General features: G+C 47.3%; 1 protein-coding gene across 30 annotated transcripts in view; it reads right to left on the bottom strand.

The window, feature by feature from the left end:
• The window catches only part of KCNMA1 (potassium calcium-activated channel subfamily M alpha 1), a 915,613-nt gene extending 889,687 nt beyond the window's left edge, over nt 1–25,926 (bottom strand). For 19 of the 30 annotated variants that reach the window (XM_004383170.2, XM_012557503.1, XM_004383177.2 and 16 more), the window contains exon 1: nt 25,405–25,920. In XM_004383170.2, the coding sequence (XP_004383227.1) occupies nt 25,405–25,758 (354 nt within the window). In that variant the 5' untranslated portion in view covers nt 25,759–25,920. Of the gene's footprint in view, nt 1–24,327; nt 24,665–25,404 lie in introns of those variants that run through there. The other 11 variants (XM_023737654.1, XM_023737655.1, XM_004383187.1 and 8 more) reach the window with 2 other exon arrangements.
• Between the last annotated feature and the right edge of the window lie 30 nt (nt 25,927–25,956).

The raw sequence follows: 25,956 nt of genomic DNA, 5'->3' as shown, positions 1-25,956 counted from the left end.
AGGCCTGGGAATCTACTTGTGAAAAATCAGTCTTTAGAAACCCTATGGAGCACAGCTCTACTCTTGACACACAGGGGGTTGCCATGTGTCAGAATCAACTCGAGTGGTTTTGGTCCCTCAAGGAACCCTCAGTCGCGAGGGGGCGGATACCCAGACAGTTGGTCATAATACAACATGGAGACAACATCTCACGCAACCTTTGCAGAGAACCTCGACCCCCCACCACCATGTGCTACACCGGGCACTGCCCCATATACTGGGGGTGCAAAGCCAGAAAGGATACAGTCCCAGACTTCAGAGCTGCTATATTCCATCAGGGAAGACAGGCATGTGATCACACCTGTGCTTCAGGGGATCTCTCTGGAAGCCAAGTCGACTGGAGTGGGGAGTTTGGAAGTCAGATTGAGCAGCTAGCAGGTTACTGCCATATCCCATGTTAGGAAAAAAAGTGTGCAATCTCCCAACGGCAACCAGATTGCAATAACACAGCTAACTCTTCCATCGCACTTGCTGTGTGTCAGGTACTACTGTAAGCACTCAACTCATACTGTCCTCAGAGGGTTGAAGAGGATCAGGCACTGGCATAGATCTGACCACAAACAATGCCACTGGCAATGCAGTGGTGTTATTCCTTTGACTCACCAGACAGCTTCTGAGAAACCAAAGTATTTGGATTCAAGAGGGGTAGGGAGAGTACAGTTGCAACCACCACCCATCTGTCACTTTGTTGTACTATGGTGGCTTACACGGTGCTATGATGCCGGAAGCTATGCCTCTGGTATTTCAAATACCTGCAGGGTCACCCATGGTGGACAGGATTCAACAATTTCCAGATGAGATAGACTAGGAAGAGGGTCTGGCAATCTACTTCTTAAAATTAGCCCATGAAAACTTTATGGATCACAACAACATACTGTCTGACAGAGTGGATGGCAGATGAGCCCCGTAGGTGGAAGGCACTCAGAATACACAGTGGCTGCAACAATGGACTCAAGCATACCAACCATCGTGAAGATGGTGCAGGATTGGGCAACATTTCATTCCACTGTACATGGAGTCGCCATGGGTCAGAGCCAACTCGACAGCAAACAACAACAACAACCCTCACACCACACGTTATGTGTCAGGTACCGGTCAAAGTCTTTGACTCACATGATCCTCCTAACAACTTCATGAAGTGGTTACTTTTATTAGTCCCACTTGTCAGGTGAGTAAATAGAGGTACAAATCAGTTATGCAACTTGCCCAAGGTCTAAAGGTCAGCAAGTAACAGAACCATAATCTGAACTCAAACAGTCTGTCTCCAGAAGGCATGGTCTTGACGGCCACGCAGAACTCACCAGAAGCAGCGATGATGCCCACGTGGACATATACATTCTGGCCCATTGATTTTAGGAAGCCAGCACGTTACTCACGTTATTACTCATGAAGAACCCCTTGTTTTTTTGGCAGTGAACTCTAGAACTCACTTTGCTTAAACATGAAATCGGAACTCAATGGGATAGGCTAACATGAAGTGGCATTTCCAAGGAAGGAGAAGCTCCCCTCAGGAAGAAAGACAAGGGGTCCAGAGACCAGCCTGTCATCATCCCACTTATGCTCTTAACGTCCTCATGAAAAGCCACTCAAGGTAAGATTCAAAGCAGAAAAGAGCTGAGTGGTCGATGATGCTTCAAATTGTAAGGACAAGCATTGACATGCTCTGTCAACTCACCACCCCTTATCACGGTGGAGGGTCAGGAGCACCATCACCTGGTGATGGAGAAGACGCCTGTGTTCCCTTGGTCCCTCTGTTCCTGGATGTATTTAACAGTCAGAGTGGCTCACAAGCTGAAGGCTGGGACAAGAAGGTGGAAAGCTGAGGGAACCCCAGGTGTGCATGGGAGTGGCTAAGAATTAGCACTTTGGAGCCAGGAAACTCTAGGGTCACATACACATGAATGCTCGTTGCAGCAATATTCACAACAGTCAAAAGGTGTAAACAACTCAAGTGTCCATCAGTGGATGAACAGATATACAGTAAAATCTGTGAAAGCCAGAACCTGTGTAAGGTGGAAAGCTGTCAGAGAAGGAAAACTCCAATATTTTCCACTAAACAGAGAGTGATAGGAAAGTGATGACCGTGCCCTGTCAAAAGCAGAAAGCTTGCGAGACCCAGAAAAACAAGGCAGTCCCATCAAGTTCCAGCTCTCACAGGTTTCACTGTACAGAACATCCATGCAATGGAATATTACTCAGCCATAAAAAGGAATAGAGTTCTGATACACATGAGTAAACCTTTAAAACATTGTGCGAAATGAAACAAGCCAGACACAAAAGAGGAACGATTATAAAATCCCACCTACATAAAACACCCAGAAAGGCAAATTCATAACAATACAAACTAGATTAAAGGTTACCAGGGGCTGGGAATGGGGAGTTATTGCTTGTACAGATTTCCTTCTGGGGTGATGAAAAAGTTTGGGAAATAGATAACAGGATAGTTGCCTAACATTGTAAATGCAATTAATGCCCTGAATTGCACTCTTAAAAACTGCAGATTTTATATTACATGTATTGTCTCATAATAATTTTTTAATTATGCTTTTAAGAGAAAAACAAAACCCTGGGTTCAAATGCCAAATCTGTCGCTTATGAACTGATGCACCTTGGGCATGTGACATAACCACTGTAAGCCTCGTTTCTTGCTCATCTGTAAAATGGGCAATAATAATAATGGTCACCCCACAGGCTCACTGAGAGATTAAGCGAGACAACGCATGCAACATGCTTAACACCATGTCTGGCGCCTAGCAGACATGAGCATGAGGAAGAGCTAGCAGCAATTCAAGAGAAGCAATGGGAGGACCACTGATCAAGAAGAAACAGAACGGCCCAGCAGTGATACTGGCTGTGCTCAGCATCAGCTACAGCTTCTTCAGGAAGACTGTTTGGGGCAGAGGAAGGAACATAGCCTTTGAGGCCGCAAAGACCCCAGTCCATATCTGCCAGGGACCACCCTAGGAGAGTGACTGAGCCTCTCTGAGCCTCAGTGCCCATAGCTGTGAAATGTGGGTTACAACGCCTGCCTCTGTGTTCAGTGACATCATGTTGGGAGCTTGAAGTCAGCTACGGTAGGAGTATTTGCACGACAACCCATTGCCGTCGAGTTAACTCTCACCCACAGTGACCCTACAGGACAGAGTAGAACTGCCCCATAGGGTTTCCAAGGAGCAGCTGGTGGATTTGAACTGTTAACCTTTTTGTTAGCAGCTGTAGCTCTTAACCACTGCACCACCAGGGCTCCATTTACACCACAAACATCGACAAACACAACAGATCAAAGCTTTGTTTCCTGGAGAGACCTTGTTAAACATTTACCAGTACACTGGACAGGAGTCATCTAAGTGGAAGGGGAGAGGGAGGACAAAGAAAGAGAATTCCGGGCAGAGTGGGTGTCCTGGTGAAGGTCCAGAGGTATACAAACAAAAGGATGAATGAAGTGAAAGAAGTCCCACGTGGCTGGGGGCAGACAGCTCGGGAAGACAGGCTAAGAGGGACCTAGAGAGATGGCAAAGGCCAGATCATGTGCCAGGAGCTCGCCAAATAACAGTTATTGTTCCAGTTACCTATTGCTGTGTAACAAATCACCCCAAAACATAGTGACTTAAGACAACTGTTTTATTTCCTTCTTGATTTTAAGTCAGGAATTCAGGAAGAGATCAGCCTGTCAGTTCATCTCTGATCCATGTGGCAGCAGCAAGGGTTGGAGGATCCATTTCCAAGATGGCGTCATCACTCACATGTTTGGTGCCTCTGGGTTCCTCGGGCTCTTTCTCCAGGTGACACCTTGTCCTCCAGGGCCGCTCCATGTGGCCTGACTTCCCCCAGCCTGGTGGTCTCAGGAGAGCCAGACTTCTTACATAGTAGTTGGTTTCTCCAAGAGCAAGTGTTCCAAAAGACCAAGGGGGGAGCTGAATGGCTTCTTCCAGCCTAGTCTGAGAGGTCACACAGCATCACTCCCACTGCTTTCTATTGGCTACAAGCCCGTCCTAGAGCCAGACCACTCCAAGGGAGGGGGCTACCCAAGGGCATGAATGCCAGGAGCCAGAGTTCGTTGACGGGCTCTTTGGAGACCCGGCAATCACACTGCTATTGAACAACCAACACTCACTGACCACCCCCCAGGACAACCCCGCCCAGTGCAGCAGATCCAAAGAGAAAAAATACCAGCCCTGTCCACTAGGAGCATTGAGCAGCGGAGGCAAGATGTCTGCACAGAAAACGGTCCCAGACTAGGGCCGATGGAGAAGGCTTCCCAGGAAGGCAGCATCTGAGCTGAACCTTGCTGGATGAGTGAGGCGAAGTAGGGGTTGGGAAAGGGGCAGAGTGGGCCATCCCTGATGTCACCTCAGATTCTATTGCATCTGAGCCTCACGTGAGGAGCCAGGCCAGGCCACCTCTGCATCTCCCAGTAACAAGGATGTCGCTGCAGACTGGGACCTTCTGCACTGATGGGCAGGCAGCTCCAGAATAAAATGGTTCCTGACCACGACAGCGCATCACCGACCCCCAAGCCTGCCCAACACGCCTGCACTCGGGGCAGGGCGGGGCGGGGACTGGGGGACCTGTTTACTCTGGCTCAACCTCCTCACCCAGACCAACAGGCCCACGACCAGCAGAAAGCCCAGTTATGCAACCACCCTCACAACTGCCAGCCAGCCCCAGAGGCACGGGCCCAGCTGCAGGCCCGGCAAGGGGACGGCTGTGGCCAGCACAGGCAGGCCTGGGCTCTGACTGCCATTTTCCATGTGCGCACAGGATGCCCTCTTGACAAACACCTGGGGACAGCAGGGGCCGCGGGAGGGAGCTAAAAATAATACCGCTGGCAACGCAGCGGCCTTTTCTAAATCCTCAGGGTCCTGTTATTGCTGGGTCGGTGGGCCTGAGGGACACACACAGGCTGGCAGGCGAGCATTCACTCTTCTCAATGGCCCATGATGGGAGCAAGTGCAGGGCCTGGGAGGAGGCCTCTACGTCACCTTGGGAGGGCTGCACAGTGGTCTACAGTCGGAAGTCATGGAGACAGCCTGCTGTGGGGGCTGGGTGTGGAGATGGGCAGGTGAGGGCTGCCTGCACACCCCCATGCCTCCAGGGCTCTCTGGCTATACCCTCTCCTACCAATTCCCAATGCCCTCTGTCTTTCCTGAATCGCAAATTCTTGATGTGTCTCTTACTCATCTGGCCATTTAAAAGGATGGGTCTTGCACTGTGTTTTTAGTTTCTTGTGTGAGTGTATTTATTATACCAACCCAGCCTGAGGCCTAGAGGAGTCAGGTGTATGGATGGGCATGATGTGTGCACTGCACAGTTCACAACTACAGCGTGAATGGTGACCCTGGAATCGTGAAACGTGGCTGTGAGCATCACCAAAGAAGACACGATGACTTGCACAACTCTGTATATAGTTAAGAGCTCAGGCTGCTAACCAAAAGGCCTCTCCTCGGAAATTCTACGAGGCAGCTCTACTCTGTCCTATAGGGTCGCTGTGAGTCGGAATTGACTTGACAATAGCCGGTACCCCTAAGAGAGCAGCTATGCTGAATACATTTGATTTCCTGACTGATTTCATCCCCTGCTTCTAATACTCCATGCATAGGGGTGGGCAGACACAAGGCCACAATGCCCAGTGGTCCAGAAAAAGATCCACATTGAGCTACAATAATGTATTCCAGGCCTTGAAGGGGGAGGGGCAAGGCATCGGCCTTCCTAAGGCAAAAGAGAGGATGAGTAACCACGGAATGGGTTACCACTACCTTCTTGTGAGCGTTCAGATTAAATTCTCTGTCTGTCCCACTGACGTCTGAAATGCACTTTATTTATAACAGACCAGGGAATTCAGACATACTTGCCTTTCAAAGAATCCCCATTCTTTTCCTAACACAGTTTTGGGATCTGAAATACAAGCAGCTAGCATGTGGGAATAATAAGACATCATTCCACGTCAGGATGTTTAGGTCCATACTTTCATGGCAATACCTTGCTGGTGTATCTCAAGCTTTTCCATCAAAGGACCCTTCTCAGCAGAGAATAAACACAAAACACCCAGGGTGGAAACTGACCCAGGTCTCCCCCCAGGCTCTCCTGCACACACACGAACACACACACACGCCCACACAAACAAACCCAATCACAGGCACATTTCAAGATTTTGAAAATGTGGCTTAAATGTTGCATCCTAATCCTAATAAATCTGGCGGGGTTAACACTGAAAACAGCATTCTTCTCCAAATCTTCAAGGAACACTGATGCTCAGAAAAATGTCTCAGTGTTTGTTCTGTGCCTCCACAGAGCCCCCAGCACAGGGATACGGTACCTGTCACAGAGCTTCAGTTCATAAAGTACCACTATGTATTATTTGACGTGAATCTCACAGCAGCCCTGGAGTGGTGCAGTGAGCAACCTGCACAACTGCACGCAGCATGCATGCCTGTCAGGTACAGTAAAGCAACACCTCATTTTATAGCAGGGAGAAGTAAGACACAGAGAGGTTAAAAGGACTAGGTAACCTTTAAGGTTCGTTTCTAATCTGACAGCCTAGGAGTCTCTGAACTTGTCCATGGGATCTCCCATCCCGTGTAGGGATAACGCATGGGTCTAAACACAGACTCCTCTTTTCAGCCCTGTCGACGTCATCACAGTCTCCTTCCCACTGTGGGCAGGATGAGCTGAGCAGCGTTGGCCTGCCACTAGAGAGGGATCACTGTGAGGTGTACAGTGTGGGGGTTAGCAGTGTGGGCTCCACTGCCTACCTGCCTGGTTTTAATCCGACTCCGCCCCTCACCAGTGAACCTGGGCAAGTAACACAACCACGCTGTGCCTCAGTGTCTTAATCTGTAAAATGAAGACAATAATAGTACCTACCTCACAGGGTTATTGTGAGGATTAAATGAGATAATACATACGAAGAGCTTAGAAATTGCTGCACACATAGCGAGCACCTGAAGTTTATTATCCAAAACATTTTTTTTTTATTCTCTATACCTTAGTTTTCTAATCTGTAACATGGGGGTTATAAAAGTGCCTAGTTCACAGAATTGTTCTGAGGATTAAATAACAAATACATGGAGCTTAAAACAATGCTTGATGCACAGTAAACACTCAAAAAAGTTTATTAAAATTTTATTCATAAGAAGTCATAACTCCAGTTCATACAGAAAGACGTTCCAAAACAAAAGCACCAAGAAGTCTAGAGATAAATGCAACCCTTCAGAGAGAAGAGAAAAAGGCTGAGAGAGGATGTTTGAGAATCAGTTGCTGTTTTCCGATGCAGGTGACAGACAGGATATATTAGAAATTGGAGGTTCTTGTTTTAAATGAATTCTTTGGGGTCAGGAAGCAAAGAGGAACACAGAACAGATACGGGGAGGTGGGGAAGAAAGAACAGGAACGGCTCACTTGTTGGTTTCTCTTTTCACCGTTAGAATTGCTGTAAAGCCCTGCCTAGCGTTTAAACAGCACCATCCCTGGAGACACCATTTTCGGTTTCATCACAGTCTGTAGTTCATAGAGTACAAATAGAAACCTTCGTGATTTTATTAGTTTCCATGCAGCTGAGGAGAAATTGGCATGATAACATTTCAGCTCCTGACTTAAAGAAGGGACCAATTAAAAATACAGTACTCGCCTGCCTATCACTGGCAAATGAAAAGGTTCCCGAAGTGTCAAAAATCTCTGTTATATCTGATTCATGGCTATAAGTCAAGTCTTCCGTACTGCAGTTGCAATTACTATGTGAAAATTTTTAGTTGATTTTGCAAGAAAGACTTGGAGGATGTCTGTACACCCAATAAGTGTTAAACTACAATACAGAAGAATATAAATATATAAGTAAGTATTTTTGTCTGGGCTCCGCCAATTCACTGAACAGCATCCAAAAGCTATCTGGTACTCTGTGGATTTGTGAAGTGTTAATGTATCTGTGACAAGTTAGAATGTAATACGTGGCCCCGGTATCATAATCAAATTGATATTATGTAACCTAGGAGGAGTATTCCAGGAGGTTCTGATGTGGTGCCTGCTGACCCTTCTAGGGGAATTTTACTTCAGAGGTTAGTGAGTGTTTGGGGATTATCCCTTCAGATGCTGGCTCCTTTGCCCCAGAAGCCCCGGTAATCTTTTCCCTGCTTTCAGCAGCTGCAACGCTCCATGGAACAGGGCTTGAGATGAACATCCTGGCTCTGGGGTTGCCTTCTGGGGAGAGTTAAGGAAAAGCATCAAAGAAAGTTGATCGGCCTGACCTCCTCTTTAATCAGATGTTTCTTTTTGTGCCCAACCTCAACAAAGCCAGCTTATCATAGCACACTATTTATAGTCTATAATCTCAGATGTCTTCAACCTTTCTTTCCCCCACACCAAAAATTAAAACCTCAATAGTGGTGTGGCTATGTCATTAGAAGTAATAGCAGAGTCACAAAGACCTATTTTGAGATTTCTTTTTTCTTTTTTTAATGACAGGTTGGAGGGTGTTTCCAACGGAGCCTGTGTTCCCAGATTGTAATTCTTAAATACTGCAACCTCATTAGAATCAAGATTCAAGTTTTGGGGACATGTCAATCAAATTTCACTCTTGTGATTGTTAGTGGAACCAGCCTTCTCCCTGGGTCCATCACCTTGAACAACTTAGTCTTTGGCTCTTTACCAGGTAAAAATGATAGTTTTGAAATCTAATTGAAGAAATGGCTCCCAGCTGGAATCACTGAATGAGAGACCATGCTCGTTGCTGTTAGTTGCCACCGACTCAATTCTAGCTCATGGCAACCCCATGCGTGCAGAGTGGAAGCTCCACAGGGTTTTCATAGCTGTGGCCTTTTGGAAGCAGATCGCCAGGTCTGTCTTCCAAGACACCTCTGGGTGAGTTCCAACCACCAAACTTTCAGCTAGTAGACAAGCGTTTAAACGTCTGTGCCACCCAGCCACCTAGACAGCACGTTACATATGAGAAAATGAAGCCCAGAGTCATTGGTTGCCTAAGACACCACAGCTACTCTTGTGCTGAAACTGAAAAGCCTGATTTCGTGCAGTCCTTTACGTTTACTCTTAAAAACAGGTGCTGTTACCCTAGACGCCACGGGCAGAAAGAGCGGTCAGGGTTATTCTGTCCATTCTTCTGCTCTCAGCCGGAACACCATCTAACTCAAACAAGGCCAGCCTGGACACTTCTCAAGGGGTTGCCATCTACTAGCCCTTGGAGGAAGAATATCAGATGTCTCACCAGCCAGACAGGAGCACCACAGTGAAGAAGGGGGCAGGGAAGTAACTGTACCCAGAGACAATGACGGTTGTCTCCAGGTGGGGTCTGAAGGAATTTTTTTCTTTCTTTTTAATGCCTTCCTGTACTGCCTACAAGGTCCCTGGGTGGTACAAGTAGTCTGCACTCAACTACTAACCTAAAGGTTTTCAGCACTGCAAAAGAAAGTCCTGGCAATCTGCTTCTATAAAGATTACAACCAAGAAAACTCTATAAATCATTTTTATTCTGTAACACGTGCGGTCACCATGAGTCGGAATCAACTCGATAGCATCACATTTGTTTTGTTTTTTTACTGTCTACTTTGTCCACAGTGAATATACAGTACACTTAAAATTAATACAAAAATATAAAATACTGAAGCTGAAAAAGAAATCGAATGGGGAAAATAGAAACTTTTTTTTTTTTAAGACCAAAACTGCTGACTTGTCTTGTTGCTTCAACTGGAGACATCATGCCTCCACCCTTCAAGAATCTTATTACCTGCTCAGCCGTGGCTGCCACAGCCCAATCCACAGGAGAAGTAGCAATAATCCATGGACAGCTAAAACAACTCCTCTAAAAACTATTAAGAAAAAAGTGTTCCCAGATGCACAAAGGAACAAAACAATGTATAAAGCTCTTGCCAGCTAAGGTTAGTCATAAAATCCCCAGCACTTGGATAAGCCTTTTCATCTTTCAAATCTTTCCTCCAAGCCTTAGAACTCTATCTCTGAGTTCTCCATTTGATTCTCGGTGGACGCCCACTTTTTCCCCTTCCAGAGCCTCAGAGGTCCACTTTCCAAAGCCACATAAAGGGAAAACAAGATTAATGCAGCAACTTCTTTCAAAGAGGAGCAGAATTCTCCTCCTCTCATATAATAAGCATGCAAAGAAGACCCCCACAAAGCTTCATAACCCTTAGCGTCTGGGCCCCAGGGCCACACAGTGACGGCATGCTAGCAGTTTATTAGACGCAACTTCTCATTTAAAAAGCTAAATTTCTGCAAAAGTGAAATCACTCCGCCCACTGGTCTTTATATAATACTTCACTCCTTGGAAGTGAGGTCATTTTACATGATTTATTCATTAAGACAAAGGTGAAAGGACTAAAAACAAAACCCATCCAATTATATACCTCTTTAACCTCTAACTGCCAGGAGAGAAATTCTATTTTTCTTTGTGTGAACATGCCCTTTCCACCCCTACCTCTCTTACCTTCTCCTGTACGTTTTCTTTTCTTTTTCTGGTTTCTTTCTGTTCTGCAGGATGGGGCCAATGAGAAGGTAGTAAACAGAAGCTTAGGAGTGCGGACAGTTAACGCACCGGCTACTAGCTGAAAGGAAGGTGGTTCCAGTCCATCCAGAGTGTCTCAGAAGAAAGGCCTGGCGATCAACTTCTGAAAAAATCAGCCACTGAAAACCCTACGGAGCACAGTTCTACTCCGATGCTCATGGGGTCGCCATGAGTCAAAATCAACTCTACAGTGACTGACTGAAGTTTAAATAGAAGCCCAAGAGGAGAAGAAATAAGATGAACAGCTGGGGAACAACCTTCAATTCTAAGGAACAGCTCTATTTAAAAGATGTAAAAAGAGGCTCAAGACTCAAGTCTGTTCTCTCTCCTTAGGACACAAAAGAACCAACAACTAGAAAGCAGAGTTCAACTCAGGCTTCCAAACAAAGGACCCCCACCCCACATCTGATTCCTGGCATGGCCCCAAAATTACATCTGCTCTTGGCTAAGCCCTGTGCTGAACTGTGAAGGAAGCTAAACCACGGCAGTTCAGGGCACATATCACTGAGGCGACCTTACGCAGATCACAGGGGGTCACCATGAGTCAGAGTCTACCCTACAGCAACTAACAACCACCACCAGGGGCAAGCAGGAGAGAGGGGCAAGGAGGACTCACTGCTTAGGGGACACCAAGCTTCTGTTAAGGGTGATGGGAAAACCTGGGAACGGATGATGATGGGTGCACAGCATGACTAACATCATTGAATTGTACATGTGAAGAAAGTTGAAATGGCAAATGTTACAGTACATATATATTTACCACAATACAAAAAAGAAAGGGGTGACTAGGGCCCAAGGTCAGCCAGAAACCTCCACACACAGCTCTAACAGGACCAGGCAGATCCCAGAAGGCAAACCGTTAGACCCGACAGTCAGAATGGGCCGTCGTCCAAACTTTGGGAAAAGAGGCAAGGGGAAACCTCACTGCCTCAGGAGAAGGAAGAAATCAGGGAAGCCATCAGAGAAAAAAACAAGGTTGTCCGCATGGGAGCACCACAAGTTAAGGTCATTTTGCATCTCAAACACTGCTGACATGTAGATATCATACAGCTCCTGGCCTTCCTGGACTGAATTTCAATTTTGAAAAATTTCATCAACCAAGACCGGTTCCGAGTGCCCCAGAGACAGTGCAGTACCAAGGAGAAAGACTTTTGCGTTCATTCTAAGGTGAGTTTGTCCCCAGTCTAATGGTGACCTCAGGAGATACTGAACACTCCCATCTCTGGAGATGTGGCAGAAGGGCTCCCTTCCACAGCTATGAACTTACCATTCCACGTGCTTCTGAACCTGCTAAATCAAGCCCTATTTCTTGTCCATTAACCTGCAAACTTCGATCCTTCTGCTCCTCCCCTGGACTTACTAGAAGCCGCAAACCCTCAGAGGCCCCTCCACACCTCTTCCAAATTCACTCTTGAAAATGAGGAGACGGGACTGCCCAGCACTAAAAGGAGTGGAGAACAGGAAAGTAAAATAAACACTGATCTTGAACTTTCAACTTGAAATCTATGTATAAGCACCCCAGTGTTTGTAAACTTGTAGGTAATTCACCTTCCAATGGCATATAAAAATACAGGCCCATACTCTTGGCAGTTTCATTCCATTGGAAGTGGCCCTGGGAAGGATATTCCTGAAAATTCCTGCCTTAAAACCCCTTCAAAAAAGAAATCACAAGGCCAAGACTTCAGGAGCTAAAAGTCAGAAACTAATTTCATTCCAAATCACAAATCTAAAATTCTACTTTTCTTTAAAAAAAAAAAAAAAACCTCCCCCAAATAAAATTAAACTCTGACAACAGGGAGATTAATGTCGTGTTTCCCTTGATTACTTCTTCCCCATTCCTTTCTTAAGTCAAAGTATTTCTCCTTATTGTGCTGCTATTGTTGTTGTTAGGTGCCATCGAGTTAATTTTGACTCACAGGGACCTCATGTGACAGAGTAGAACTGCTCCCTAAGGGTTTCTTGGCTGTAACCTTCACAGAAGCAGATCTCCAGGTCTTTCTCCAGTGGAGCTGCTGGGTGGGTTCAAATGGCCAACCTTGCGGTTAGCAGATGAGCGCTTAACCATTTTCACCATGAGGGCTCCTTCCATATTGTGCTAGAAACCAAAATCAAATGACCCTGAGTTTCGACAAAAGCCTTGAGGAAGGAGAACTACTAAGGAAGAAGGGAAGTAAAGGAAACGATGGAGACATGGAAGGGAGAAAAGATCACAGGCTATCCTGCTAATTACCTTTGAAATGCCCAGAGTCAGCAGGATCTGGGCCCCCAAGAAAACCTGGTAGGGAGGAACAAACAAAGCAGCAGAGAGAATAGAGTGAATGAGATGTCTGGAATAACTGCAGTCCTGCCCATGTAAAGAAGCGTTAGTCACTTCGGTAATGAGATCTTACAGGGGGATGATTCCAAGACTTGCCTGACAATATGAAGTGTATCAGTCTGGGCCTGGAGTGCCAATTGTGTTTCCAAATTGGCCATTAGACATAATGTCCCAAAGACAATCACCAAATAATGCAGAAAACAAAGAAGGTTCCATCCTAAAGCAACCATTCTCTGGAGCTGCCCTTCTGTTCTTTCCCTGACTCATCCACCTTAGAAACAGCCGTCTGTCACGAACTATATATCCTGGTTAGCCCCTGGCTAAGCGGGGTGGCATGAATAACTAATGGCCAGGAATGACTCAAACATCATTTTGTTACCAGATCAAGCCCACTGCTCTCACCAAGAATGTCTCTGTAACTTCTATCAAACTACCCAAGAGAGTAGCAAAATTTATTCGCACCGACTGTACTCCCATGGGACCGCAGCTAACCACTACATAAAGTACTCTCCTAACACGTGTGTCTGTTTACAGTTACATGATGCAGTTTCTGTACTCACAGATTTTGCAGTCAACTCAGAGGTCAGACATACCTAGATCACATTAAAAGATAACTGTTTTTTCCCTGCCCACCCTGTCAAGTAAAAGTCCTAACAATCAGATGGTGAGACTGTGTCTTATTTCTTTTTCCCCTAACACCTAGCAGTGGCACAAACGGTTTACACTTAGCCACTAACCAAAAGGTTAGCGGTTCAAATCCACCCAGCAATGTCATGGAAGAAAGGCCTGGTGATCTGCTTCCATAAGATTACAGCCATTGAAAACCTTATGGACCGCATTTGTACTCTGAAACATGTGGGGCCACCATGAGTCAGAATCGACTCAACGGCAACTGGTTTGGTTTGGTTTTTTAACATCTAGCAGGGTTTCTGGCACATGTTGTTGTTGTTGCTGCTGCTGCTGCTGCTGTTGTTAGCTGCCCAACTCATGGCAACCCCATGCACAACGGAATGAAATGCTGCCCAGTCCTGCACCATCCACGGGGTTTCCATTGCCTGGTTTTCAGAAGTAGATTGTCAGGGCTTTCTTCCTAGTCTGCTCTAGTCTGGAAGCTCCACTGAAACCTGTTCAGCATCACAGCAGCACACAAGCCTCCAATGACAGACAGGTGGTGGTCACACCTGAGGTGTACTGGCCAGGAATCGAACTCCGGTCTCCCACATGGAAGGTGAGAATTCTACCACTGAATCAGCAATTATGGCATACAGTATGCCCTTAATATGCAAAATAAAAGAAGTAACAATAACCATAACTTTTATTTGAGAATCTATTGTGTGCTAAGATTTAAATGAAGCCCTACTTCATGCTGACTGCTGAATAAGCACACTATTAAGGTTCCTTCCTTATTAGCATTATTCCAAAGATTTTTCCCTTTGATGATGGATAGCATAAAAAGTACTTCTCAAGGAAAAAGTCCCCGGCAGTATGAGCTGAGAAAACCCTTGCCATGGTGAGGTGTGACTTTCAATTTCTTCTGCTGGATTTCTTAACAAGTGCAGCTGGAGGGTCACATAAGACGGTGCCACACATCTCTCCCCACAGGATGACCAGATCTTAAGCCCAATTCTTTGAAGTCAAACCCTCAAGTGTGGGAAGGCCCACCCAGGTCCCTGTGGAAACTCAGGCGGGCAGTTTTGCCACCCGCCAACTTCAAATGTTCCAGAGGGAGTGGCCACCAGCTGTCCTCCTCAAGCATCACCACAGTGCAGGCCTGGTTACACCACTAGCCTTTAATTTTGCAAGAAGGTGGTTTGGTGAGTGGCCATCCTGGACTTTGGAAAGCCTCACCCCCTGCAGTGCGACCTACTGGTGCACGAGCGAGCCCACAGCCTGATGGATAACACACAGACCACACCCTGGACCTCTGCAGAATGCCACCGTGCCCACCACAACCCAACCCCAAACCAGCAGTGCTGCGGGCTCCTCGGAGCAGGTGCCCGGCAGCCAGCTTTAGCAATAGATGCCCAGTCCAATGCTTTGCTCCTTGGTGGGCCCTGAACGGAGTTTTCACGACCTGGCTGTCCTTTCTTCTTCCTCTCCTCTCATTCCTTCCCACCACTGGAGTGTTAGGATTTCCATATTTAAAAATAGGCCTGTTTTCCAGGATGGACTGCCTAGAAGCTAAGGGATGGATCAGACCTTTGCAACTCAAGGCGTGGTCTGCACAGCAGCAGCTCCTGGGTCTTATTAAAACCAGCTGCCGCCCAGTGAACTCCAACACTTGGTGACCCCATGTGTGTCAGAGTAGAACTGTGCTTGCAGGGTCTTCAATGGCTAATTTTTTGGAAGTAGATCACCAGGCCTTTCTTCCCAGGCACCTCTGGGTAGATTGAAACCACAACCTTTCGGTTAGCAGCCACGCAGGTTAACCATCTGCACCATCCAGGGATTCCGGGGTATTGTTAGAAATTCAGGAATGCAGGCCCCACTCTAGACCTCTAGAATCAGAATCTGCATGTCGACAGCCTCCCAGGTGGTTTGTGCATGTTAAGACTTGAGAAGCACAAGACTAGATGCTCGCCCAGGCCTCAGGGCTGAGAGCTGACATTCCTCAGTAAGCGTTCCTTGGGCCTTCTGTCCACAGTGTCCTCCTGCCTCTGAGGGTAGCCCCTGTGCTTCCCTCTCCGTGGGCTTAGAGCCCAGGGTCTACCGACTCCAGAAGCATTTCAAAAAAGGAGATGCTCTTGATCTGCTCCCTGCTGTACCTGGGAGTCTGTGGAGAGTCTCCTGTGGGGAGACTTGGCCTTGTCCGGCCCCCACACACATCCCCATGAGGACAAGTGCTCTCCACAGGGCCCCAGAGGCTGCGGCTGCACAGCACAAACATGGAACCCCAGAGGCGTCCCTCCGGGCACTCCCTGGCTCTGAAGTCCCAGGAAGATGGTGTTAGCTACTGTGAGTCACAGACTAGCAGGGCCACCACCAGTGCGAGCTGGGCGCCCTGGCTCTCCACTTTGGGAAGGACTCCCTGGCAGTGCGATAGTGTCAACCTGACGGTGTCAGCACCAGGCTTCCCCTATACTGCTAATAAAGTTTTTTTTAAAGAGCCCCAAAGTAGGCACTCACCCGCTGCTACCAGGCACCTAATGAATGTCCCCATCCAGGGAAGACAGCAGCAAGGTAAAGATGAGGCCCAGCTGACCTTGGCCTTGAAATCCTTTCTCCAGACCACACAACTGTCTGGCTCTTCCTTTCTTCCTGGTGCCTATCTGGGCAAGGCCCCCAGGCATCTGGAAGCAGAGCCAGCCCAGCGCTTGCAAGGGAGGCCGTGGGTCACCAGGGTCCTCCTAGGAAAGCCTGCAGAATCGGGCTCATGAGAGTACCTATCTCATAGGGCTGTGCTCTGTTACCGTCCCTAACAATCATGAAGCGGGCACAGAACAGGCCAACGTTTCATTCTGTTACACATAAGGTCGCCATGAGTCAGAGCTGGCTCAATGGCAACTAACAACTTACAGGTGAGGAAACTGAGGCACAAAGCAGTCAAGTCCATGCCAAGGTCACACGGCTGCCTCTTGGTCACTGCACAGCAGGCCAGGTTTGGCCCCTAGGAAAGGCTGCTCCAAGTGAAAACATTCAAGGGTGGTTTAATCAATTCCTCTGCTACAGGGCTTCTCCAAGCCTGCAATGTGAATCCAAGAGGGGAGCTGGGGTATACTAAGACTCCCAATTTTTCCTCACAGGTTATCTTCAATGACAAGTGCTCCACAGAACACGCTCTGGGAGGCACTGCTCTAGGTGGCTGTCAAGGAAGAGCAGACCCGGGCAGAACGACAGGTGACCACTGTGTGACCAGCAGGTCCATGAGCTCTGGACTTGGGGTATCAAGGATAGAACTTGCCTCTCCTTGGGGGTACAATGATAGGCAGCCATGCCTATCCACCAGCCATCCCGGGGTTTCACTCCTGCTGGGCCTACTGCTTACTGGACCCCCCTCCCCGCTATCAGTGTGCACCCACCGACTTCCCCACCATCAGAACACTAACTATCCCACCAGGGCCTCATCCATGGAGTCTTCCTTGGCTGTCTCTGCTCCATCTTCTGGACTGGCAACAGCCAACAGCCATGAGTCCAAATCTCAGTCTGATCCCACCTAGTTGTTTGACCCAGGACAGCAGACTTCAGGGTCTAGAGGTTCCTCCTGGCTCCAAAATTCTATGTATTATAATCTGTGTACTTCAGGGGCCACTAGTTCAATGAATCAGAGGAAATAAACCCAACACTCTGTGAAGCTGGGGTAGCTCTTCTCTTTTTTCCTAACCCTCTACTTTACCAAGCTTGTTGTCTTCTCCAGGGATTGGCACAGTGGTTAAGAGCTCGGCTGCTAACCAGAAAAGACTGGCAGTTCAAATCCATCAGCCACTCCTTGGAAACACCAGGGGGCAGTTGTACTCTGTCCTATAGGATTGTTATGAGTCAGAATCGACTCAACGGCAATGGTTTTTTTTAATACATTAAGGAGCCCTGGTGGCACAGTGGTTAAGTGCTCAGCTGCTCACCGAAAGGTCAGCAATTTGAACCCACCAGCCATTCCACAAGAGAAAGACGTAGCAGTCTGCTTCTGTAAAGCTCAGCCCTGGAAACCCTATGGGGCAGTTCTACTCTGTCCTATGAGGTCACTATGAGTCGGATTCGACTCGATGACAATGGGGTTTTTTTTGTTTATATGTCCATTATGAGGGCAGTGTGGTTCAATGGCAGAACTCTCACCTCCCAGCAGGAGAACTAGACTCAATTCCCAGCCAACGCACCACATGCACAGTCAACCTCTGTTTGTCAGCGGAGGCCTGCACATCACTCTGCTGCTGAACAGGTTTCAGCAGAGCTCCCAGACTAAGACGTACTAGGAAGAAAGGTCTGGTGATCTACTTCTGAATATCAGCCAATGAAAACCCTATGGACCACAACAGTCCGATCTGCAACCCATAATGGGGATGGCACAGGACCAGGCGGCACTTCATTCCATTGTGCATGGGGTTGCCATGAGTTGGGTTCAACTCGACTGCCGATACCAACAACAACATACATACATTACCGCCACTCCTTCTATGAATCCTACAAAATAAGCAACATTATGGCCGTTTTACAGGTGAAGAAATTGAGGCCCGGAGTGGCTGCCAGCTGAGGATGTGTCACTATTAAGTGTGAGACCCACAATTTGAACTTGGGTCTGTCTGACTGCAGAGTCTCCTCTAAAGTATGTATTTCTATAAAGACAGCCAGAATGAAGAAGCAAAAGCTCTCTGGACAAAGGAAGGTCAGCTGGAGCTCACCAGTGGCCGGGTCCTCAGGACTTCTCCAAGGCCACCCCAAGAGATCAAAAAGGAGTATTTGAAGTCACCACAGTAGCAGCTGATCCCCGAGTCCCCGAGACAGGGCAGCAGGGAAAATCTGGAATCCAGAGTTCTGAGAAATGAACCTGCAGCCTTGACTGAACGTGTCAGGCCAGACCCCAGGCAACTGCCAACCCATAATGGGATCTGACCACCACTCAGATGTCAGTTTGTTGTACCGTGGAGGATTGCGTATTGCCATGGTGCTGGAAACTGGATGCCACTGGTATTACAAATACCAGCAGGGTCACCCATGGTGGACAGGTTTCAGTGGAGCTCCCAGACTAGGACAGACTAGGAAGAAGGACCTGATGATCTACTTCTGAAAAATTAGCCAGTGAAAACCTTATGAATAGCAGCGGAACACTGTCTGATATAGTGCCGGAAGATGAGCCCCTCAGGTTGGAAGATACTCAAAGTACAACTGGGGAAGAGCTGCCTCCTCAAACTAGAGAAGACCTTGATATGGATGGAGTAAAGCTTTGGGGAACTTCATTTGCTGATGTGGCATGACTCAAAATGAGAAGAAACAGCTGCAAACATCCATTAGTAATCAGAATGTGGAATGTACAAAGTATGAATCTAGAAAAACTGGAAGTTGTCAGAAATGAAATGGAATGCTTGAAGATCGATACCCTAGGCATTGGTGAGCTGAAATGGACTGGTATTGGCCATTTTGAATCGGACAATCAAACAGTCCACTATGCCAGGAATGACAAATTGAAGAGGAACAGAATCACATTCACTGTCAAAAAAAGTGATTTCAATATCTATCCTGAAGTACAATGCTGTCAGTGATAGGATAATGTCCATACACCTACAAGGAAGACCAGTTAATACTACTATTATTCAAATTTATGCACCAACCACTAATGTCGAAGATGAAAAGATTAAAGATTTTCACCAAGTTCTACAGTCTGAAATTGACCAAACATGCAATCAAGGTGCATTGATAATTACTGCTTATTAGAATGTGAAAGTTCGAAACAAAGAAAAGGGATCAGTAGTTGGAAAATATGGCTTTGGTGACAGAAACGACGCTGGAGATCGCATGATAGAGTTTTACAAGACCAACGACTTCTTCATTGCAAATAACTATTTTCAACAACATAAACGGTGACTATACACATGGACCTAGCCGGATGGAATACACAGGAATCAAATCAACTACATCTGTGCAAACAGACAATGGAGAAGCTCAATATCATCAGTCAGAACAAGGCCAATGGCCAACTGAAGAACAGACCATCAATCGCTTATATGCAAGTTCAAGGTGAAGCTGAAAAAATTTAAAACAAGTCCACAAGAGTCAAAGTATGACCTTGAGTATATGCCACCAGAATTTAGAGACCAACTCAAGAACAGATTTGACGCATTGAACACTAATGACCAAAGACCAAATGAGTTGTGGGATGACAACAAGAACATCACAAACGAAAAAAGCACAAGGTCATTTAAAAGACAGGAAAGAAAGAAAAGACCAAAATGGATGTCAGAAGAGACTCCGAAATTTGCTCCTGAAGGTAGAGTAGCTAAAAAGAAACAAAGAAATGATTAAGTAAAAGAGCTGAACAGAAGATTTCAAAAGGCGGCTCAAGAAGACAAAGTATTATAATGAAATGTGCAAAGATCTGGAGATAGAAAACCAAAAGAGAAGAACACACTCAGCATTTCTCAAGCTGAAAGAACTGAAGAAAAAATTCAAGCCTTGAGCTGCAATATTGAAGGATTCTATGGGCAAAATACTGGACAACACACAGCAAGCATCAAAAGAAGATGGAAGGAATACACAGAGTCACTGTACCAAAAAGAATTAATTGATGTTCAACCACTTCAGAAGGCAGCATATGATCAAGAACCAATGCTACTGAAAAAAGAAGTCCAAGCTGCACTGAAGGCACTGGTGAAATACAAGGTTCCAGGAATTGACAGAATACCAATTGAGATGTTTCAATTAACAGATGCCAATGCAGGATGCGCTCACTTGTCTATGTCAAGAAATTTGGAAGAGAGTTACCTGGCCAACTGACTAGAAGAGATCCGTGTTTATGCCCATTCCAAAGAAAGGCGATCCAATAGGATGTGGAAATTATCAAACAATACCAGTAATATCACACACAAGTAAAATTTTGCTGAAGATAATTTAAAAACGGTTGTAGCAGTACATTGACAGGAAACTGTCAGAAATTCAAGCAGGATTCAGAAGAGGACGTGGAACCAGGGATAGCATTGCTGATGTCAGAAGCATCCTGGCTGAAAGCAGAAAATAACAGAAAGATGTTTCATAACAAATTATGGATAACACTGCAAAGAATGAGAATTCCAGAACACTTAATTGTGCTCATATAGAACCTGTACACAGACCAAGAGGCAGTTGTTTGAACAGAACAAGGGGATACTGCATGGTTTAAAGTCAGGAAAGGTATGTGCCAGGGTTGTATCCTTTCACCATGCCTGTTCAATCTGTATGCCGAGCAAATAATCCGAGAAACTGGGCTATATGAAGAACACAGCATCAGGATTGGAGGAAGACTCATTAACAACCTGTGATACGCAGATGACACAACCTTGCTTGCTGAAAGTGAAGAGGATTTGAAGCACTTCCTGATGAAGATCAGAGACTACAGCCTTCAGTATAGACTACACCCAACATAAAGAAAACAAAAATCTCACAACTGGACCAATAAGCAACATCATGATAAATGGAGAAAAGATTAAAGTTGCCAAGGATTTCATTTTACTTGGATCCACAATCAACGCTCAAGGAAGCAGCAGTCAAGAAATCAAACAGCGTATTGCACTGGGCAAATCTGCTGCCACAAGACTTTTTTAAAGTGTTAAAAAGCAAAGATGTCACTTTGAGGACTACGGTGCACCTGACCTAAGCCATGGTATCTTCAATTACCTCATATGCATGCAAAAGCTGGAAAATGAATAAGGAAGACCGAAAAAGAACTGATGCCTTTGAATTATGGTGTTGGTGAAGAGTATTGAATATACCACGGACCAGTGGTTAAGAGCTTGGCTGCTAACCAAAAAGGTCAGCAGTGAGAATCCACCAGCTGCTCCTTGGAAACCCTATGGGGCAGTTCTACTCTGTCCTGTAGGGTTGCTATGAGTCAGAATTGACTCAATGGCAATGGGTATGGACTACCAGAAAAATAAGTCTGTCTTGGAAGAAATGCAGTCAGAAGGCTCCTTAGAAGGGAGGATAGTGAGGCTTCATCTCACATACTTTGGGCATGTTATCAGGAGGAACCAGTCCCTGGAAAAGGACATTATGCTTGGTAAAGTAGAGGGTCAGCAAAAAAAAAGGAAGACCCTCAGGGAGATGGACTGACACAGTGGCTGCAACAATGGGCTCAAATACAGCAATGATTCTGAGGATGAAGCAGGATCAGGCAGTGTTTTATTCTGCTGTACAAAGGGTCACTATGAATCGGAACTGACTTGACAGCACCTAACAACAACAACGATGGGATCTGATATTTATATCAGTCATGAGCCTGACAGAAGAATGTGCTGTTTTCTCAGACACTGTCATGGAGACACCTCAATAATTCGTTACATGCAGACCATCCGTGATCATGCCCAAGCTCCTACAGGGAAGACAGCTCACACCAAGAGCCGGAGTGAGTCTGTGTCTGAAGTATGGCCCCATCAGGACATCTGGCCCTGAGCTTCAGTTTCCCCATTCATTTAAAGAGAAGCAGGCTGCATGCTGGAAGAAGCATAGAAGATGGGAATAAAGCCATGTAAGCTCCCCAAGGCTGGATTCCTTAAGGAACTGCTGGAGAATTGCAAAGACACATTCAGAGCTAGAAACTTTACCCATAGTTCCTTCAAATTTTTCCACTCTGTCTCCTGCATAGAAGCATAGAGCAGGAAGGGGTATCAGAAGTTGGAGAATTCAATCCTCACAATTTATGGCCAAGGAAAAAGAGACCAGAGGGGTGAAATGACTTGTTCAAGGTCACAGCCTTGTTCAGGCTGCCAACCCAGTTCCCTTTTCACGACAGCGTGCTACTGGATTGGGCCTCAAAACATCAAGGCCAAGTGAATACAGAGCTCTGACAGAATCCAACAGAGAGAAAAACAGTAATGTGAAAAAGTGCACAAAGAACACCGTACTGGAATGACCGTGCTCAACTTCCCACCACGGGGAAAGTGTTATTCCTTTTCTTCTTTATTTATTACAAAAATCCACATTCTATTCTTTTCAAAAGAGTAAAGTCATTCATCATCTGAGATTTGGTGGCCAACGGTGCTAACCGTGAGATGGCCCACAACTGCCGTCCACAGTCTCAGTTCCTTTGATCAAAAAGGATGCGTAATCCCAGAGACCGACTCCTCGTGATTCCAGAGCTCCCTCCTGAAACTTGTCTCCCACAGAATTTCAAATGCTGACAAGACCTGTCTTCCCCTGGACCCAGCTCCTGGTCATACCATCTTGGGGCTAAATGAAGGTGAGAATGAACACGGCTGAGAGCTGGTAGAATTCCATGGAAAAGCAGCCTGGGTTTGCTTGGGAAAACCTGCACTAAAAATACTTACACCAAACTTTAGCCAAATGCATTCTTCCCAACTCAAACCCAACTCCGAAATACTTGGAAAGCAAGAAGAATGAAGAACAAAAAACTATGATTGCAGTAAAAATACAGATCTCAAGGGTGGAAAGAAAAGCTTATAAAAGGCCTTAAGTTACTAGCTATAATTAGCTGGCTATACACAGTTCAACTGAACAAATCAAAGGGCCAGGTATTAAAGAGATTCTGGGCATATTTTAAAACAGACTCCAATGGTATCAAAAGTGGCCTGATGGCATTCTACATTTGCCTCACAGTTTCCTAACCAACACCACAATCATCTCTCGTCCAGGTTGGTTCCTTGTAGAAACTTCCAGTTATGTCCACTCAGCAGGTCTTGGAGCTACAAAATACAGCCAAATATTTAGGAACTAAATATTTTGGGTTTGTTTGTTTTTTCGTCCTAAGGGTGATTGTCAAAACCAATTTTCTTCCGGAAATGGACAGAAGTTATGCTCGGTCATCATGTACAAAAGAGACTCTTTAGGTGAACTCCCTGATTAGCAGTTCACTACAGGCATTGCACTAGCATATCTCTGTGCCCCGCAGAGTAAAAACAAATTTCAGAAGCTGGGTTTAAAACCCCAGGAGCACAAAAACATCAAAACTTACTTTTACTCATTGAAAACAACATGCATTCTGATCAAAACTGCCCGGTTCCTGAGACAAAGGAGGCTGTCAAAAAGTGCATCAAAATCAGTGTCTAGAGAACATTTTAGATTTTGTGCAACTCCCAGCTAGCTTTCCCCTAAGGGCAGTCACTGGATCTCAGTAAAGGAAAAGAAGCTAGGAGGCCTGGAGATTGCTGGCGGAGGTGGAGAGAGGGAGTGTGTGAAAAGGCTCTATGCGTAAGTGTGGTATTAGGAGGAGGGCTAGGCACAGAGCAGACTGGTCTCACCCCTAAAATGCTGCTTAATCTGAGGACTTCTCTGGAAGCTGAGAGGTTTTCCTCCTTGACAAGAAAGAAGGAAAACCTCTATCTCTGAGAAGATAACTCCAGCGAAAGCTGACTGGCCAACATCTGGAGACCTCCAGAGAAGCGGGATGAGGACGAGAATGATGGCTTGTTGTCCTCCTTTTATTTCCAACACACCAGTATTTTCCAAAACACAAATGCACTGCCACAAAACACAGCTGAGCTCCACCATCCAGTATGATGTATAATTAATGATCAGGAGACAGAGCTTCAGTTCACCCGTGTGTTTTTATAGCCAGCCTCCACCGACAGACCCAGCTTCCCCACTTCTTTCCTTAGCAACCACGTCCCCCGCTACAAGTTGCTGTGCGCTGTGGAAGTCTGGGGGTAGGGGGATCCTTGGATTAACTTTACTAGAAAAGGTGTGATCACTGGAGACCAAGGTCGGTTTCCACCCTGCACTATTCCTTCATATCCCTCCCTCCAAAAATACTGGTGCTGTGAGGTCCCCAAGGATGGGAAGTACATACAAAAAAAGCAGCTCTATCAACTTTTTTTTTCCAGCCCTTTCTTTTGATTCTGCAGTTTTCTATCAAAAACTGCCCCCCCACCCCGTTTCCAGCCAGTGGGTGGGGGGGAGAGGACATATCTAGCGACACGGTGACAGACTGGGCAGCCAGTCCAGCAACCATACATCCAAGGTGTGGTGAACCTCGGGGCTGGTGGGCGTCACTGCACCAGGAATAGCTGAAGCCAGCATCTAGCCACCTTAAAAGCGCCGAAGAAGAGGCTCGGTGTGAAACCCGCAGCCTCGGCCAACTACAGAGGAGACCTCCCGCTCCAGCTCCGCGCCGCTGCCGGCATTTCCGGGGACCCAAAGTGGGTGGCCTGGGGGCGCGAGTACTGAGGCAGAAGAACTTGGGGTGGGGAGTATGTTCCAGGAGAATATTCAAGGATGGAGGAGGTGACATGGGATTGGTGACTTCGCGACGTTCCTAAAGTGGCAGTCCCATGGGATGCCTCCCAAACTGGGGTAGGTCTCCCCAACTTTCTCTCGTCCTCCTAACCCCCCCCCACTGCCTCTGGCCCCGTTTCTCCCCCAGAATTCCCTAATCTAAAAGATTTTCTCCCTCGCCCAAAGAATTTTCCCTTCCTTGTGACCCCACGAACTTATCTCCCCAACAGGTTCCTGAAGGGCGGGCTGATGGACTCCCCTTCGCCCACCGAGCCAGGGCAGGTGAGACGCACAGAATACGCACCCTAGGGCCCCCTCCTCCGTCCCCGCGGGGTTGGCTCTCCCTACCCCGCATCACAGCACCCAAGATGCGTGCGTCCCCCAACTTGGTTCCAGCTGCTGCTGCAAACAACCGCACAATAAACAAGGGGACGCGATTGGGCGTCCGCGTCCCGGAGCGCGCCTGTTGGGGGCAACTCCTCACCCCCGGCGCGCCGCCCGCTGCCCCAATCCGAGGGCGCAGGCAGAGCAGAGGGAAGGGAAGGCAGCGAGGGAAAGGCAGAGGAGGATGCAGGGATGCAGAGACTGTGTGCGGAGCGAGGAGGTGGGCTGCAGGGGTCGCCGAGAAGCGGCAGGGCTGGCGCAGGGGGCGGGCGCCCGGAGCGCGCGTTACCTTCGTCTTGCCCCCGCAGTGGCAGCAAACGGTCCACAGGTACTTGAGCGTCCGCCAGAGCAAGATGATGAAGAGGCCCCCGAAGAAAGTCACCATGGAGGAGGCCAGGAAAGCCCACCACATGCGTTGGCCCCGGCTGTCGCACGGCACCTCCATGGTCACCGGGATGATGAGCGCATCCATCTTGGGCTCGTGGACCGAGGGCGAGGAGGAAGAGGAGGAGGAAGAGGAGGAGGAAGAAGAAGAGGAGGAGGACGCGTCTAGGCTGAGATGGTTAGCGTGGATATTGCTACTCATTCTAAGACTGCTGCCTCCGCCGTCGCCGCCGCCGCCGCCGCCACCACCATTTGCCATAGCTAGCAACGGGCAGCCGGCGCAGGGGCTCGGGGGAGCTCCTCCCGCCGCCAGCGCCACCCCGAACACCCATCAACAGCCATATTGCTGCTACTGCTGCCGCCGCCGCGGAGCACGGGGAGGGGGCGGGGAGGCGCCTGGGCTCCGGGCGCTGTGCGCGACCTGGCGGGGTGCGCGGAGATATATACAGCTAGCCGC

This window comes from Trichechus manatus, unplaced genomic scaffold, assembly GCF_000243295.1.
Source record: "Trichechus manatus latirostris isolate Lorelei unplaced genomic scaffold, TriManLat1.0 scaffold00106, whole genome shotgun sequence".
NCBI lineage: Eukaryota > Metazoa > Chordata > Mammalia > Sirenia > Trichechidae > Trichechus > Trichechus manatus.
Note: the sequence above shows the minus strand (reverse complement) of the source record. Positions and strands in the feature narration are given on the sequence as shown.